General features: G+C 38.0%; 1 protein-coding gene across 9 annotated transcripts in view; it reads left to right on the top strand.

Annotated features, from left to right (window-relative positions):
* PAN3 (poly(A) specific ribonuclease subunit PAN3) overlaps positions 1–18,051 on the top strand; it is a 119,995-nt gene that overhangs the window by 93,440 nt on the left and 8,504 nt on the right. For 5 of the 9 annotated variants that reach the window (XM_061133728.1, XM_061133730.1, XM_061133729.1 and 2 more), the window contains 8 exons: positions 2,586–2,747; positions 3,209–3,325; positions 3,413–3,514; positions 6,292–6,457; positions 7,555–7,645; positions 12,120–12,259; positions 14,760–14,889; positions 15,580–15,644. In XM_061133728.1, the coding sequence (XP_060989711.1) occupies positions 2,586–2,747; positions 3,209–3,325; positions 3,413–3,514; positions 6,292–6,457; positions 7,555–7,645; positions 12,120–12,259; positions 14,760–14,889; positions 15,580–15,644 (973 nt within the window). Of the gene's footprint in view, positions 1–2,585; positions 2,748–3,208; positions 3,326–3,412; positions 3,515–6,291; positions 6,458–7,554; positions 7,646–12,119; positions 12,260–13,073; positions 13,155–14,759; positions 14,891–15,579; positions 15,645–18,051 lie in introns of those variants that run through there. The other 4 variants (XR_009691419.1, XR_009691417.1, XM_061133733.1 and 1 more) reach the window with 4 other exon arrangements.

Genomic DNA, 18,051 nt, shown 5'->3' with positions numbered 1-18,051 from the left:
GAGACTGTGGCATGCCTATGTACTAAGGCTTTCTGTGTGTAAGTTTTTTCTTTGCAAAGCTCCTGTGGTGTACTTGCTAATATTATCACCTCTGTTTCACTTGTGAGGAAACTGAAGGTAACAGGCAGGTTAAGTAACTTGCCTCTAAGACCAGTGGCTAGTAATTGTCTGACCAAATCAGGGTTTAAACCTATATATTTTTTTGGCTGAATTGTAGTGTTTCTCAGAGTGCATTAAAATCTCTTTCCTTAGCTTATTCTGTAAAGGCAAGATTAAATGTGGCTTTATTTAGCAAAACTTTATAAATAATACAGCAGGAATACATTTACTGTAGCAGTAATCTCAAAATACCTGGTTGTAATCAAGGACTCAGCACAGTCAAGTGTGTATCTTCTTGACTGCTAAAGAATTCAAAGGAGTATGTCTGGCTATTATGTTTCAAGACTGATCTTTTCCACTTTAGTTGGTCGGGAAACTTTTCTGTCGTGGCCTTTGAAATGTTCGTGTTAGAATTTTCCTTATTATCAAGTATTGTCTTTGAGGCCCTAGCCAGGGTATAAAATAAAAAATAAATAAAATGAAGATGCTATTTACAGTAGTTTCAGAGTATTAGTACCTAGAAATAAATAGAAGATACGTAACATCTCAATGAAGGAGATTTACTAAGAAATGTTAAATAGGGTAAATATATAGAGTGAAATACTATGTTCATGAATAGGAAGACATAATGATTATCAATTTTTGTAAACTAATCTATAGATTTAGTACAATTTTAGTCAAAGCACATGAATTATTTTTACTCACAGTACTAAAACACCTGCTTCATGTCTAACAGTTTAATTGTTAAGGAAGGGTTCAATCCTGTAAGACCACTCCTGCATCAGATGTCAGCTGAAATGGGGTACCTAGGCTACTTAGACTTCTGTCTGGGCAACTACAAATTTGCGGGTTTCTGCTGGATGCCCTCAGGTTTGGTAATAAGCTGGGATGACTCACAGAACTCAGGAAGACACTATATGAACTATTACTGGCTTACTATAAAGGGTACAACTCAGGGGACAGCCAAATGCAAGAGACGTGTTGGGCAGGGTGTGGGGGTGGGGGACCTCGTTGCCCTCCCCAGCGTGCCACCCTCTCAGTGCCACGTCAGGCCCACCAACTGTGAGCTCTCTGAATCCCGCTGCTGAGGAGTCTTTATGGATGTTTTGTTGTCGAGGCATGTTGGTTACATCTCTGGCTCTTTGCAGTTAACTCAGTCTTCAGCTTCTCTCCCCTTCCTGGAAGGTTGGGAGATTGCGTGAAAGTTTGGTGGCTCAGAGGGTAAAGCGTCTGCCTACAGTGTGGGAGACCGGAGTTCAATCCCTGGGTAGGGAAGATCCCCTGGAGAAGGAAATGGCAACCCACTCCAGTACTCTTGTCTGGAAAATCCCATGGACAGAGAAGCCTGGTAGGCTACAGTCCATGGGGTCGCAAAGAGTCTGACACGACTGAGTGACTCCACTTTCACTTTCCACTTCTAATCAAGGTTTGGTCTTTGTTTCTTTATTTTTTTTTAAATTATATTGCACATAACAGAGCTTTTCGTAGTATATGATAGAATTTATCAGAAAGTGAAGGTCGAAGACTCCCTGCAACACTCTGAAGATTGTGATTAGGGTTCTGGTGTGTGGGGAGGGCAGGCTTGGCTTGAGTCTGTAGTCCCTGCAGTGGTGCGGTAATGGCACTGGGCTGGACATCCTGACTGCTGGAGCAGGCTAGGGAGAGGTGACACAGTGGCTCATTGGTGGGGACAGGAAAGCGCGGGGAAGATGGTTTTCTTCATGGTAGAAGGTTGCATTCTTACAGTTGTATCGTCTCAAACCACATGCAAAAACTGACTCCCAATAGATTAAAAATTTAGATGTCTAAAACAAAATGTGTAATATCTCTAAATGATAATACAAAGCTTTAAAACTCATAAATTTAATGTTTCAATAGGGAAAGATTTCCTATACTGGAGGCAAAGTTTGTTGACTCTTCAAATACTGATAAACTTTATCGAATTAAAAACAGCCCAAAGTTATCTATAGTAGAGAAAAAGCTTAGATGTTTACATGTTTGACAAAGAAAAGAAAATTAAAGCCACAGATTAGTAAGACCTTAAAAACAAAACTGAGAAGTGGCCAAAAATAGGAATAGGCATTGCAAGAAAGTGGAAATTTATACAGCCAAAAATTATGAAGAAATGTTGAACATCATTGATGATTAGGGAAAGATAAATAAGATACATACCATTGGAAAGTTTAATATTTATAAGTGATAATCCAAATTGTTTCTAAGAGCTGAGAAACAAGAGTTGTGCTGTTACCAAACAAATATTTTTGAGTTCATGAAGTCTAGTTACTTTGTTGTGTTATAATGTTTATTTTTATTGATTGTGAGACTGGTGTGCCCTATAGAATGGACACACTATGAATGTTGACACTCTTCTAGAATACAGAATATTTGATATCAGTCGTTTGTGGATTTGGTTTCTTCTTTATTTCTTTGAGATCTGAGAGATTTATGTCTGCAAGCTAAAGTCATCTTCTTATGAATTACTCTAGCAGTCCCTTCAGAAGTTGACAGCTACCATAGCCTGTTCCCTCTAGAACCACTGCCACCACCCAACCGGATACAGAAATCAAGTAATTTTGGATATATTACGTCCTGCTACAAAGCTGTAAATAGCAAAGATGATCTGCCTTATTGCCTTCGGAGGATACATGGTAAGGAACATAATTTATCCTCTTTTAGGAGCATATTATTGAGGCTGAGATTATTCAGATATTCCTGAATGAGTTTATTTAATTAACATGAATTTAAAGGATAATAAATACATTTATTGTTTCATTTGGAAATTAGTATCTCATTAAGGGACATATTGGGCTTCCCAGGTGGCTCCGTGGCAAAGAATCTGCCTGTCAGTGCAGGAGACTTGGGTTTGATCCTTGGGTTGGAAAGATCCTCTGGAGAAGGAAGTGGCAACCCACTCCAGCATTCTTGCTGGGAGAATCCAGTGGACAGAGAAACCTGATTGGCTGTAGTCCATGGGGTCCCAAAAGAGCTGGACACGACTTAGCAACTAAACAACAACAAGGGATGTATAATATGGCTCTTTTGGCACGTTTCTGGGGAAATAAGGGGGAGATGTCATTTCCAGTTAAGCAGAAAATGTTCTCTTTTTCAGGTTTTCGTCTTGTTAACACAAAGTGCATGGTATTGGTCGATATGTGGAAAAAAATTCAGCATTCAAATATTGTAACCTTGCGTGAAGTATTTACCACTAAAGCTTTCTCAGAGCCTTGTGAGTGACTTGTAATTGTCTCTCTGCTGGTGGGCTTCATTGTTGGAAGCCAGGTTGCAATAATGAGCTTTTGTGTTTTATTTCAAGCTCTTGTGTTTGCATATGATTTCCATGCTGGAGGAGAGACCATGATGAGCAGACACTTCAATGACCCCAACGCGGATGCCTATTTCACAAAGAGAAAGTGGGGTAAGGCAATGACGCAAGAAAGCTGGGTTTGACAGAGCCTTTGCTCTGTGAAAGAGTAGTTTTGTGTTTTAAAGTACTTGTAAGTTTAGTCCTATTCAGTTTAAAGACCATACTGCATTTTAAAAAGAAATACTTTAAAGAGATGGAGTCAATATGTAACAAGTTAGGAAATAACATATTATCTGTAGATGGAGATGAAGATGGGTTATGAAAGACTCATGTAAATATCTGAAATTTAAGTAGCTGAGAATATGATAAAGGTTTTTTTCCTTTTGTTTTTCCTTTAAAAAATGTTATGCTTTCTGAGTAAAATGATTTGGGAAATTCATTAAGTTGAAAAATAATTCCTGTAACTTCACCACCCAAAGCATCATCATTATGAGTCTCTTGACATTTCTTTCTTGTTTTGGTTCGTTTTGTCTCTTTTGCATAGTCCAGGGTGACTCTCTGTTATTTATATAATTGTTTCCCTGAACAAATATTTTGCTTTAAGGTAAGATTCTGTGTTACTAAAGGAACTAGTCTTCAAAAAATTTTCAGGTAACTTTTACTTAAATGGGGAATATTTTCTTCATCTAGTATTTAAAGAATTGTTGTATTGTTCATATATTGCAAAGAAGTAAAATGTAATTACATTCTAACAAATGCTTATTGAAGGGTAAATCATTTCAGAGTTAATTCATTTTGCAATGTCTATTAATTAGTTTGTTTTGGGGGAAGGAAAATGTATGTATCATTTTCTTGTTCGGGGGCAGAAAAGTGTTACCCTTTATGTTGAGGTTTTTAATTTGTTAAAGATTTTCCTGAGTGTATCCTGAGAGAAAGCAAGGAGAGAGAAGGCTGGAGTCTGCCTGGCATCATAGATAAAATATATTATTTCTGTTTGCTCCTAACTTTGCTTTCTGACAGTTGAAAGAAGCAAGCTGTGGTTACATGGCTGTTTCACATTAAAAATCTGGTCTCAGAGTGTGGTCATTTTTTTCCTTTTGCCATGTCATCAGTAGCACACACATGATTTTGTTGAAAGGGATGTGGTATAACTTTTCCTATAGAGAAATATAGCTGTAGTTGTTCGTTTATTTTAGTAACAACAGCTGTGAAATGACTGTTGGCTTTAATTTATAGCAGGGTTTCTCAGCCTCAGCACTGTTGACATTGGGGCTGAATTAATTATTTTTGTAGGACCATTCTCTGCCTTGCTGGGTGTTCAGCAGCATCCCCACTGTGTACCCACTAGATAACCAGTAGCAACCCCCTCCTCCTGTTGTGACACCAAAAATATTTTGAGACACTGTCAGGTGTCCCTGAGGTGGCAAAGTTGACCCCTGTTGAGAACCACTGATTTATAGCACTCCTTGTTAGGTTTTTTTTTTTTAAATCTTAATTCTGCTTTTGGTGTTTGATTATTTGGTATGTTCACATTTTCTTAGGAATCAGTTCATTTTCTAGTGTTTGAAAGTATTTTTTGGTGGTATTAACTCCTCTAAATGTACTATATATGCTTTAATTTATAGCAGTTTATAATCTCTGTTTTCCCAGTATGAATATTGAAAATGAAGGAATAAAGAGCCAATGTTTGCATAAACTTGTAGAGACATAGATGGAAGTATAATGCTTTCTTATACTATTTAATTTGTTAATTTAAAACAAAATAAAAAATGGCAGGTTGTAAGAGATAGTAATAAGAGAGTGGTAATAATAATAGCATACCTTATAGGGATTGTGGTAAAAGGTTTAAAGTGACATAATGTGGGTAAAGTAACTAGACAGACTCTGGCACAAAGTATGCAATGTATTTGCTACAAATATTTTTTTCCCTATTACCACACTTAAAATAGCTTTATTTGACCGCTTCCTGGTTGTCGTATAGGTCTACTTTTTGAGTCATTTAACATGGTGTTCCAGATGGTATTATCTTCAGTTCTGTCTAAATTTGAGGGATAGCAGTTTTTGAATTTTATATTTGTTCTTCCTTGGAAATTTTGTCTCAAGCCATAAGTACTTACTAGCTGTTTATTAGCTCCACAGTTAACCATTTAACTGTGTTGCTTTTGTAACTGATTCAGTAAAGGTTTGTTTACAACCATTTGAACACTTGGATTTATAAGGTCATGTTCCCTGAAATAATTACAAAATCTATATTAAATTTATGAGGCCCCTTTTCTCTTGGTTAACAGTGACCCAGAAAATTATATCAAGAAGCACTTACAAGGTTGATAGAATCAAAAGGATTACTTTTTATGGTAGACTGGAATATTTTTATGTTTCAACATTACTACGCATAAGTGGCATAAGTGACGTTCAGTGTTTTACATTTATGTTTTCTGTTAATTGGATGTGGTTGTAATAGAAGAGGCTGGGCAGCATAAGGACAATAAGAAAACACTCCACAGAGCTGTTGGTGGAGACTTTTGTTTCCCTCAAGCCACGGAAAGAATAGTTCCCACACACCTGAGCAGTAATAGAGACAAGGTTTAACCACTGTTTAAGAAAAATAATCCCTTCAGTTCCTGTTTTTAATCAGAACTTGGTTCACAATTAAGTAGAAGTTCTTACTTTAATAATTTTTGTTTGCTGTGCAATAATTATAGTGGTCACAGAAAAGAGAAGCTCAGTGAGAGCTCTGCTACTGCTGGCAGTATAATACTGAGGTGTAATATCATACATAAGAAAATTTGGGTTTGTTTCTTGAATTCTTTTTGATCTGCATGTTTTAGTCTTTTAGTTAGTTATATGAAGGTGTGATTTTGTGTGTGTGTGTGTGTGTGTGTTTGTAGGTCAACATGATGGACCGTTGCCCAGACAGCATGCTGGATTGTTGCCAGAATCTCTTATTTGGGCATATATTGTCCAGCTGAGTTCTGCACTGCGTACCATTCATACCGCAGGTTTGGCATGTCGCGTTATGGACCCAACAAAGATTCTGATAACTGGCAAAACAAGGTACTGGCATTTTGAACTCTGGCTGCTTTATCGATCATCTAACCTATGACAGCTTAGTAAACATAGCATGACGATTTGTTTTAATTCTACCTTTTCATATATTCCATCCAGAAGAACTGCTGTGACTTTGAGTTCATTTGTAAGTTTTTTTTTTTTTTACATGCTGAGTTTGTAATAAAATGCCTTGTTATTAACCAAGATCTTATAGGGGTTTGGGAGGTATGTATGGTTAGGGTTGGGGGTATATCAACCAGTGTCAGTACAAGTTTCGTATGTACAGCTGTCAGTCTCAGATTTTGATATACGTCCCCATGATCTGGAGAGGCTTAGTCAGCACAGCCTGTTGGGCTACACCCCCAGAGTTCCCATTCATGGAGTCTGGGGCGAGGCCTAGGAGTTTGCATTTCTAACAAGGGGCAATTGATACTGTTGCTGCTGATTGGGTTTCATGCTTTGAGAACAAGTGATCTTACAGATACCTTGACTTCACCAGCGTTTGATTTGAGTTGCTGAAATTTTGAGAATCGTCTTGGGCAGCATAGCATGAGGAGCTCAAGGTCTTAGTACCAGGTTACCTGGATTCATGTCCTGGCTCTGCTAGTTACTTACTAACAGCAAGTTACGTGTGTGTTCAGCAGTCTGTGAGACAGGTGCTGTTGTCATCTCCATTTTCCATATTTGTAAGGTGCCTGCCTCATAAGATTATTCAGAGGACCAAATGAATTAATACATGTAAAATGCTTTGAATGTGCCTAGCACATGTTCCTCGCCTGTTAAGAAGCTAACTGGTTCCCTTTTCATGTGTAACTAGTAACGAAGCAGCGAGGTGTGGGGAGAAGCAGCAGTGACCTGGCAGTCAGAAAGCACAGGTTGCAGTCTTGGCTTTGTCCATTCCCGGCTTTCACAGCCAGGGGCCTGTCAAGTCTGTGACCTTATCTCCAACGTGGTGACTGGCAGGGGTTACGTGGGGGTAGGGCAGGCGGGAGACCTGGCCAGGATCCCTCCCAGTATCATCAGAAATGTTCAGTTTCCACTAGGATGTAAGTTCTCAAAAGTCTCATTTTAATTATTCTCTCTAAATTTTCTGATCTTTAAAGGTTGCGAGTAAATTGTGTTGGAGTTTTTGATGTTTTAACATTTGATAACAGTCAGAATAATAATCCATTGGCATTAATGGCTCAATACCAGGTGAGTAAGAATTAACATGGATATTTACTTAATAACTTAAGGCTTGAATTTTTTTTTTCAAGATAAATTTTTTTTTTTTTAAATTTTAAAAGCATTTCAGAATTTTAAATGTAGATCTCAGTTTATTCTGGGGGTGGTCTCTATGCAGACTTGGAATGTGCATTTCTTAACCACTATGGTGTGTTCAGTGTAGCGCCCTTAGAAGTTGTAATATACAGAATTAGTGGCAGTGTCAAGAGACTAGTTGTTCAAATGAAAATGCATTTATATGACTAGGAAATTCATCCTCAGCATAGATTAGAACATTAATTAGCTGAATGAAAAACAGTAAATTACATTTTACTTAGTTTTCACTTTTTAGTATGTTAAAATCACACCTGTTGTTTTTACTTTTATGGTTGTCCCTCTGTCAATCCAAAACTTTTACTTTTAAAGGAAAGGTGTTGTATAGCTGTTTTCTAAAGGATTCTTTTTCTTTTCCTTAATCAAAACCTATCACTCACTTCTTGTACATTATTAGAATTTGGTTATAGTCTGACTTTATTGTAATATTGTGGACTGAGGTTCCATTGTGTTCTTAGCTATTTCATTCTTATTTCTCGATTAATGCAAGGTATAGGTGAGAATCCACCTCTGCAAGAGCTTTCAGTGTGGTTCCTTTTGCCTTTTTACTCTGTGCAAGTGATACAGCTATTTAAAGTCAGTATCTCATGTCATTCTGTTTGTATTCATATTTTTTGGAGGATGTGCAGTTGTCATTTTAAGACAGTGTTTGTTTGTTTGTTTTATGTAAGGAGTTTTTGGTGATTCTGAACATTTATTAACTTAGGGAGATTTGATGTAAGGCAAAATCTCTTATTTACATGGAGAAACAGGGAGAATACCTTAGCTTCCCACTGCCCTTCTCATTTCCTTTTCTTTTCTTTAAATCTTTGAAAGATTTTAGTTTGCTTTATTAAAATTGAGACAAATTCAGAACAAAAAGGAAAGGCCTGGATGAGAATTAGAGTGTCAGTAGTGTGTGATATTCCGGTTAGTTCATGCTTAAACCTCTTCCTTTGCTGCTGGACGGTGGACAGCATAGTCCCCAGACTTAGAGCCACTAGTCATGTTCAGTTGTTTGCAGCCTCTTCGCAGCTTCCTTCCCCTCTGCTTGGGCCCACTTGCCCCCAGGAACTGCCAAGCTGTTCTGGTTGGTAGCGCCATCTAGTGGGCTCTATGTGGAAGAATCTGGCCACCCTCCAGTCCCCTCATCCTCACCCAACCCCCACCGCTAGCAGCTTTCTTCTGCAGAGGGGAATTTGCTCCCTCCTTCTTATCTTGGTTGGTTGTTTCTTAGCTACTTTCCTGCTTATCATCTGTCTTATACTTAGTGCCTAACTAATTGGCTCTGAAAATTTTCCTTCATAATCTTTGTGCTCCTGAAAGTGACTGATTATTGACTGTTAAAATGGTAGTGATCTTTATATATCCCCCAAGAAAATAATACTAAACTTTGGAAGAGAAATTAGACATTATTTAGAACCAGTGCCATCAGCCTCTGTTGCAACTATTAGGAAACCCTCTGTCCACAGAACTGGTGTTGTGTTGTTTATGTGCAGCCTCATGGTACCTCTTCATTCCTCTCTATTCTGAATAGCTCCTTTTTCTTTTTAATTACTAGTGAAAGATAAGACTAGTTTGATTTTGTTTTTCTGTAGGTATCACAGCAGGGGTGTTTTCCATTTTTTTATTTTCGAATGTCCTTTATGTTTTGGATTGTATAGTTAGTTACCTTGAAAGACCACACTTCATAAGAAAAAACAATTCCAGAGTTTTGAAACAAACAACTGTAAAGTAAGCATTTGGGCCAACTGATGGTAGGTTAAGATCTGCCCCCATTCATAAACTTGGGCTACTTTCAACCAGTTGTCAGCCTCCCTTTATTTTTCAAAGGCAAAGATTGTATCAGGTTTTCTTTCTTTTTTTGGAGTGGGTGTATATATGGATTTTCCATATAGCTTATATAAGTAAGGTAAAGGAGAGAATTCATGGTAGTTCCTAGTGGGGGGTTTATGATTTTACAGAGAAGAGGGTACGTGAGAAAGGAGTGTATTGTTTCTTGTAGTCTATTTTTCATAGTCTGTTTCAGACACGTGAATAGAGACTGACTTTCAGTAAAATGGACATAAGTAGAGCCATAGATAGAATCAGAGAAAAATCAAGAAGTCAAGAATCAGGAAGAAACTGAAAATGAGTTGGGGGGAAAGCCTCCAGAATTCAACAAATGGGGGGAAAAGCCAGATGGAGGTAAGAAGCAAAAATAACAAACGGAACACTATTTAGCTGGGAATAAGGATAGGAGAGTTACTGAGTGCTTAATGACATTACAATGTCTCTATCGAGCAGGACTTCATTAACCTCTTTTATTTGAAAAAATCAGTTCTGATTTAGTCTGGGTTATGTGATGTGTATACTTCATTTCGAGGTGGGTATTCCCACCTTGAGTCAGCTTCAGAAAGGTGGTAGATGTACTCAGAATCAGATGGACTTATTTCTTAAACCCATATAGTCCTTCAGCTATTTTGTGCTTTTGTTTTCCTATTTTCCAGTCTTGTAATAGGGGATGCTCTAGGTGGGAGATTTAGTTATAGCATTGATTCAGGGTGGAGCTAAACTGAGGATTTTGCTGTTTGAGGGTGGGGATGTTGTGTGTTGCTACATGCTGCTGAAATACCTAATAAACAGTAACAAGCTTAAGTTTGCTTTGCTGATGACACTGAATTGAAGCACTTGTAGACTTTTACAGTTTGCTTTTCCATGTACTGATTTCTCTCGATCAGCATGTTTATGATTTCCTTTATCTAACTTGGAATGTTTTATTGATCCGGAGAGAGACTGAGAGGAGTCCTGCCTGAGTTCAGTCACAGCTGTGGGTCCAGCGAGCAAGGACGATGCCACAGCATTCATGCCCCTTCCCGTGGCACCTGCCCTCCCAGCCTGATCTCCAAACTCGGCCACTGACGGAGTCTTACACAGTTTCTCTGACATGAATCTTTGGCCTCTCTTTTCCTGATTGATCAGAGTTATTTGTCTAATAATCAGTTTTTCCATTGATTATATTGTAGGATCTTAGGTTCAGAGTATCAGATTCACCGATGCTAGATTTGAATATTTTAAGGTTATTTTAGTCATGGAGTTTGATTTCTTTTTATTTTTTACTCTTTGGGAAGGATGTTGTTAAGGATAGCTATCTAGTCCTAAAGTTTCAGTAGCAATTGCCTTGAAATACTCACCTGATTGTGCAAATAACACCGTTTATAAACTTCTACAAAACCAGTGGCTCTCAACCCTGGCTGCATATCCGAATCTCTTAGGAAGTTTTGAAAAATACCAATATGTAGATCTTACCCCAGACTAACAACACCAAAATAGGATGGAGGGATAGCCACTGGGTGATTTTTTTTTTTTTTTTGAGCTTCTCAGGTGAATTTAATTGTAAAACTAGGTTTGAAAGCTCCTATGGAATATTTATTTATTTCATAAATAAACATGTATCCAGTAACTCAGATGAGATCTCAAATTGTGAAGATTTATGCGAGTTTTCCATAGAAATTACTTAAAATGATTTCCTTGAACCCTGAACTGTTCCACTGTCTCAGAGATACATGATTACTGATAGTTAACCTGCCAAGCAGGGCCACTTAGGTGACCATTCTGTTTCTAGGAGTTATTATTAGTCAGCTGTCTTTTAAACATTCTTTTGAAAGAAAGGCCTCAAAGGGGGAAAATCTTTCAAACAAAGAAACAAACAAAATGAGTAGGAAATGAGGTGGTTGCAGAGCTCAGAGATCGACCATAGTGTGAAAATCTGTCTGCTAGGAAACAAGGGCAGATGGACTGTCATGGAGGTCTGCAGCATTGTCGATGTCTAGAGAATGTGCTCTGAAATCAGGTATTGCGGACATTGTGTTTGGAATAAGGGAATTACTTCCCTTTCAAATACACTCTCACTTTTGTGTATCATGGAAAATGAAGAAAGTGCCAGTCATGAATGTAATGATTACTGTGAAGCAGCTGTTTGGTAACCAGCCTCAAATGTCCTGCCATAGTAAGAATATGAGCTTTATTTAAGTATAAACATTTAGGGGGAAAAAAAGACAATAAAGCAGCAGTTCTATAGGTGGCATATGAATTGTTTTGAATAATGTTTCTTAAAGTAGCCCCTAGGAGTACCTTCATTAGAATTACCTGGGTACTTTAAAAAGGTTGGGCCTGTTCCCAGACCTTCTGCTTGAGAATCTGGAGTGGAGTTGCTCAGTCTTTTTAATGAAGCTCCCAGGTAATTCTGATGAGCACCAATATTTAGGAACCTTGTGCTTAGTTCTTCAGCTTCTTTGTAAAGATGCTTTTTCCATGCAGGCAATAGTGTCAGTGTATTAAATTTGTGCCTATGAAAGAAAAATTAAAAGTTATATTTATTCTTTCATGTCAGCAAGCAGATCTGATATCATTAGGAAAAGTTGTGTTGGCTTTGGCTTGCAACTCTTTGGCAGGAATTCAGCGAGAGAATTTACAGAAAGCCATGGAACTGGTGACAATCAACTACTCCTCTGACCTGAAGAATCTGATTTTGTAAGTTTTAATGTAATGATCTTATGAGATAAGACAGATTTTTCATGAGAGTCTTTAACAGTGATTCAATTGATTTTTAGTTTCCACTATTTAAAATCAGGCAAAACATAATTAAACAATTTTTAATTTATTTTTATTGCTAAGTATGTATTTCTTGAAATAAAGTCATAAACCAGTGTGTTTAAATTAGTTTTTGGTGTTTTAAACAATTGGCCAAAGGGTAGACCCCCTAGAGCTGCATTGGTATCTACGAGCTACATAAGACGTTTTAAATTTAAATAAATTACAGCTAAATAAAATTGAAACGATTCAGTTCCTCAGTTGCACCACGTACATCTTAAGAGCTTAGAAGCTGCATGTACCTTCTGGCTCATATACTGGACAGTGTGAACATGGAACATTTGCATCATCTCAGAAAGTCCATTAGACAGTGCTGCTCTCCAGAGTGGTCAGTATCTTTGTAAGAGCTATCATAAATAACCCCATCTGCAGCCCAGTTGTGTGGTGTGTGGCCCACACCCCTGTTTCAGAGAGCATGTGTGTCAGGGTCCCTGTGCTTCTCCCCCAGTGTCTTTATACTCCAGGAAATCCTTGATTGTAAGTCTGAAATGACTGGGGCTTAAGAGAAGCCCAGTCCACTGTGGACTGCTGTCATGATGGTCTATAAGATGCGTCTGACATCGGGGATTCTGGAGGGGGGACAACCAGAACTTTTATTTTAAATGATTCAGGAGAAAAGATGCTAGGAAGTCTCCTTTGAAATTTTTTTTCTATGATGTTCTAGAAGCAATTAGAGCTTATTGATCCTTTTCAGTCTCTTTTAGCTTCCAGCTGTTCCTTCTGATCTTTCTGTGTAACCCTGGATGATCCAGTTTCTTTTTGGACTAGCCCTGTGGTATGGAACTGAGGGACGGAGGATGGGGCTGCCCACCTGTGCTTTGTTACACTGGCCTAAGTGTCCTGCTTGTGACAGAGCACTGGAGCCAGTGGTTACCTGGTTCCTCTTACGATCAACTAAGATGATTTCTCTTAAGTAAAAATATTTGTTTCATATATTATCACAGCAGTGATTTCTAGCCATAGCTTGCAACACCTAGGATGTTTTAAGTAATCTCAAGTTACAATTTTCCCTTTTTATAAAAGTGAGAGTAAAGGATATAAATGTAATAAATTGGCCATAAATTAATAATTATTGAAACTGGGTAATGGGTACATGAAGATTCATCATACTCTTCTCTCTCCTTCTATAAATGTTTGAAATTTTCCTTAATAAAAAATGAATAAACAAAAAAAGTCATACTTTCATACTAACCAGTAATCAAAATTTACAGAGCAGTAAACTATGTATCATGTACTTTTGAGCTGATTGATGTGAATTATGAATTAATTCACCTAATTCTCCCAATAACCCTTTAAATTAGGTACCATTACTAGCTCCATTTTAAAGATGTCAAAACTGAGGCTGGGAGATATAAAATAACTTGCCAAAGTCACATAGCTTATAATAACTTAAAGTGTGAGTAGTTAGATATAAATATATCAGTAATTACAGATGAATGGCTAAGACATAGATTGTCCACATGAGTTTATAAGCGTTCATTTATTCAACAAAAGAATGCCTAACTCTGTGTCAGATGCTGAAGCTACCTTGTATAAGATGAACAGAATCCCCCATCTTCTGGAGCTTCCCCCTATTATAATGGGGAGGAGTTAATGAACACGTCAACAAGTAAGATGTTTGCAAGATAGAGATAAGTCCTATGGAGAAAATAGGTATAATTATAAGCAGAGCACAGAAGAGTTTAGACGCTGCTTTATTAGAAATGGTTAGGACACGGCTGACCTGTCAGAATACTAATACTAAATGATCGATAATCATTGTGTTCTGACAGGTAGCCCTTTGAGATGTGTAGTATTTTTCTGCCTTAGTTATGATGGTAGAAGAAACTGTTCTTTTTCCTGATGTGTGTTAGTGCATGGAGATTTCTCAGAAATAAAAATACCCTGACAGCTGGCAAATGAAGTCACAGAGCAGGAGACAGCTTCCTAAAAAGCTGAGGCTTGTTTCCCTTACCGAAATGAAAGTCTGAGTTTTAGTTTAAAAACTATTTTTGAAGACCAATGGAAAAATTTCCCCACTTACAACCACCCCTTCCAAAACCTTTGGATCTTTTCATCTCCCACTATTGTAAAGAAGGGTTTGAGAATGGAAATATGGTAAGTGTAACTCTATACCCAGCTTTCCTTTCTCATTTTCATAGTAGTAAAAGATTTAGAGAAAGAGACATTTTTACAGTTTTTTCCATTGGCTCTTAAAGTTTTCCAGAGAAAAGAAATACAATCATTAAGCTTTAAAAATGAACTCGACTTGCATGAAAAAAAATTTTTGAAATTGTGCACACTAACATGCTGGTGGCAGCAGTCCCTGTGTGCTTGTGGGTTGTGTTGTTCTGTAAACTGCGTGTTTGGCATTCAAGTGATCCTTCTCTATTTTGGTTAGATATTTGTTGACTGACCAAAACAGGATGCGAAGTGTAAATGACATCATGCCCATGATTGGTGCTCGATTTTATACTCAATTGGATGCTGCTCAAATGAGAAATGATGTCATAGAGGAAGACCTTGCAAAGGTAAAGTGTGTAGTTAAAGGAGTGTGTACACACCTGCATCTGTGTGTATCAGTAGATGTAAAACAGAGTAATTACTGTGCTGGATATAGTACGCAGCTGGCTAAGACTGTTTGCAGATATTTTTGTCCAAACTTAGTGTTCAGTATTTTGATTTCTCAGGTCCTCTGGGCGTTTGTCTTATTTTTTTTCGTTCATGGTTTTGCTACAGTCTTGAGATACAATCTTGATTTTTTTTTTTTTAGTATGCAGTCTTAGTAGTAGACAGCTACAGTGGGGGAAGAATAAATCACAGGCTTGTGATTAATACATACACCCTACTGTATATAAGATAGATAACCAACGGGGTCCTATTGTGTAGCACAGGAAACTACTCCAGTCTGTGATAACCTATATGAGAAAAATCTGAAAAAGAATGAATACATGTATATGTGTAACTGAATCACTTTGCTATACACCTGAAAGTAACACAAAAACTATAGTCCAATAAAAAAAGGGACAGTTGCATAATCTTGAGTATTACAGTATGTGAAAAGAACATGTTATATTCAAAAGTATAACCAAAAGATGGGGATATTAGGGTTTATGGTTTAAAGCTAATCTGGGTAAAGGATGCCAGTTTTATAAACGTTTGCTTTTATATTCAGTTAGCTGGAACATTAATATTCTCTCTCTTTTTAAAATGTTTTATAGGAGGTTCAAAATGGAAGACTGTTTAGGCTTCTAGCAAAATTGGGAACAATCAATGAGAGGCCGGAGTAAGGATTTACAGTATTTTACATCAATCAAGGGCACTGTTTTGCATAACCAGAATGAGTATACCTTATTCTTACTGATTTTATTTGGGAGAAGAGAAGAATTCTCATGTAAAGTGACCTTAAGCCTACTGTTAGCCATTAGGGTGGTGTTTTTAATCACGGCCCTGGTTGTGGTTTTCGTTAGGGATTACACATACGCACACAGAGAGACACACACACACACACACTACACACACACACACACACACACACACACTATACACACTACACACACAGAGACACACAGACACACTACACATACATACATATTACACATACACTACACACACTACACACACACTATACACACAGAGACACAGATACAGACACACACTACACACATACACACACTACACATACATGCACACACGCTACACACAGACACACATACATACACACACTACACACATACACACAAACATACACACACTACACACATACATACGCACATACACTACACACATGCACACATACACACACTGCGCACACACATACGCGCACTACACACATGCACACACACATGCACAGAGACATAAACATACACAACACGCATACATACGCGCACACACAGAGATACATACATACACACATACACACACGTATACACACACGCGAACAGAAAATACACTGTGTTAAAAACCTCTGTTGTGGTTTGCCTGTGAGGGAACATTTTCTGCCTGTCAGTACTGCCTCTCCCCATCTGCTTTTTGAAGCCTGTTCCGTTTACCATGGTCAGACTGGATCTTTTTGATATTTCTAATTGTTTCATGCCTCTTATCTTCTGTTAAAGTGCATTGTTTATAGCTGTCACATGAGTGACACTGGAAAGGCATCACCATCTTACATTATTGTTTAGTTCTGCCTTGTTTGTGAGTTAATTGTATGTTCAAGAAAGAAGCCAGGTTGATGTTTATGCTTCATATCTGTCCCAAAGACAAGGTGAAGTAGTAGTACAGCTGTGGTGACTGTGGTATACAAGCTGCTGCTGAGTCACTGCAGTCATGTCCGACTCTGTGCGACCCCGTTCCTGGGGTTCTCCAGGCAGGAACACTGGAGTGGGGTGCCATTTCCCTCTCCAGTGCATGAAAGGGAAAAGTGAAAGTGAAGTCGCTCAGTCATGTCCGACTCTTCGTAACCCCATGGACTGCAGCCTACCAGGCTCCTCCATCCATGGGATTTTCGAGGCAAGAGTACTGGAGTGGGGTGCCATTGCCTTCTCCTCACAAGCTAAATTTCAGGATTGTTAACTGCTTGCTGTTCATAGAGATAAGTGGTAGATAAATACCATTGCTTGAGGGGGTTTTTTTGACCACAAAATTTAAATTCACTTACTTTTCTTCAAAGTTAAAAGATTCAGTTAGCATATTTTCCCTAGTGATTTTTCTAAGTAAAGAGAATGTGGTCATATGTTGAACCATTTTAAAAGTTTTTAGTTACTTCTTCTGGCATTTATCTCTTTATTTAAAAATAGCATGCTTAAGTGCTGTTTCTTGATTTTTCTTCAGTGTTTCAGTTTTTCTTCAGTTTTTTTCTTCAATTTTTCTTTCTCAGCTAATGACTTTGTCCTGTGGCAGGTGAGGCTGTATTTCTCATACACCCTTCCCTTAACTAAACACAAACACACACTATACCACTTAACCCCTGAATTTTGAGATGAGTATTCAGTGTTGACATTACTAGAGCAAGGTAAATACTGTTTGTAGCTTCAGCACACAGTAAATCATGACTGCATTTCCTTTGTCTTGTATTTTGGTTTTTGATTTTTGTTTTCCTGGTGTGAATACTTGTCTTGTGTAGAAAACTAAGCAAGTGAAAAATAGTTACCACCAGTTCATTCTAAACTCACTGCTGGATATAAAACATCCTTCCATATGGTCAAAAATAAGTAATAACCTCTCAGTTCCTTTTTTCCTCCCCATTAGAGAAAGTACCCCCAGGGCCTCTGCCAGCTGCCCCTCTAGGGGCTGGTTGCCTTCCAGCCTGCTCACGCCCTCAGCTGAGACCCCAGGCTTCCCTTCACTCTTGCCCTGGCAGCTCTCCCTCTTCTTGTTCCCCCTCTGTGTTACATGCCCTGTTTCTTGCTTTTTGCATTGGTTTACTCTTCTGCTTGAATAAATCACATCCTTCTGTAGCTTCCTGAGAAAGGGGAGTTTTTCTCAGTGTTTGGAAGTCTAAAAATATCTTTATTCTGCTTTCATACTTTATTGATAATATGATTGGGTATATGTCCTCAGAAATTTCTTTTTATTAATGAAATCTTTTGAGTATAATGTGTATGAACCAGTTTCTTTAAAAGTAGAAAAGGTTTGCAGTGAAAAACCTTTCATACCTGACATACCCAGTCTCTCCACTCCTCCTACCAGCCTTT

This window comes from Dama dama, chromosome 30 (assembly GCF_033118175.1).
Source record: "Dama dama isolate Ldn47 chromosome 30, ASM3311817v1, whole genome shotgun sequence".
In the NCBI taxonomy this organism is placed as follows: Eukaryota; Metazoa; Chordata; class Mammalia; order Artiodactyla; family Cervidae; genus Dama; species Dama dama.
This window is presented reverse-complemented; position numbering and strand designations above follow the sequence as displayed.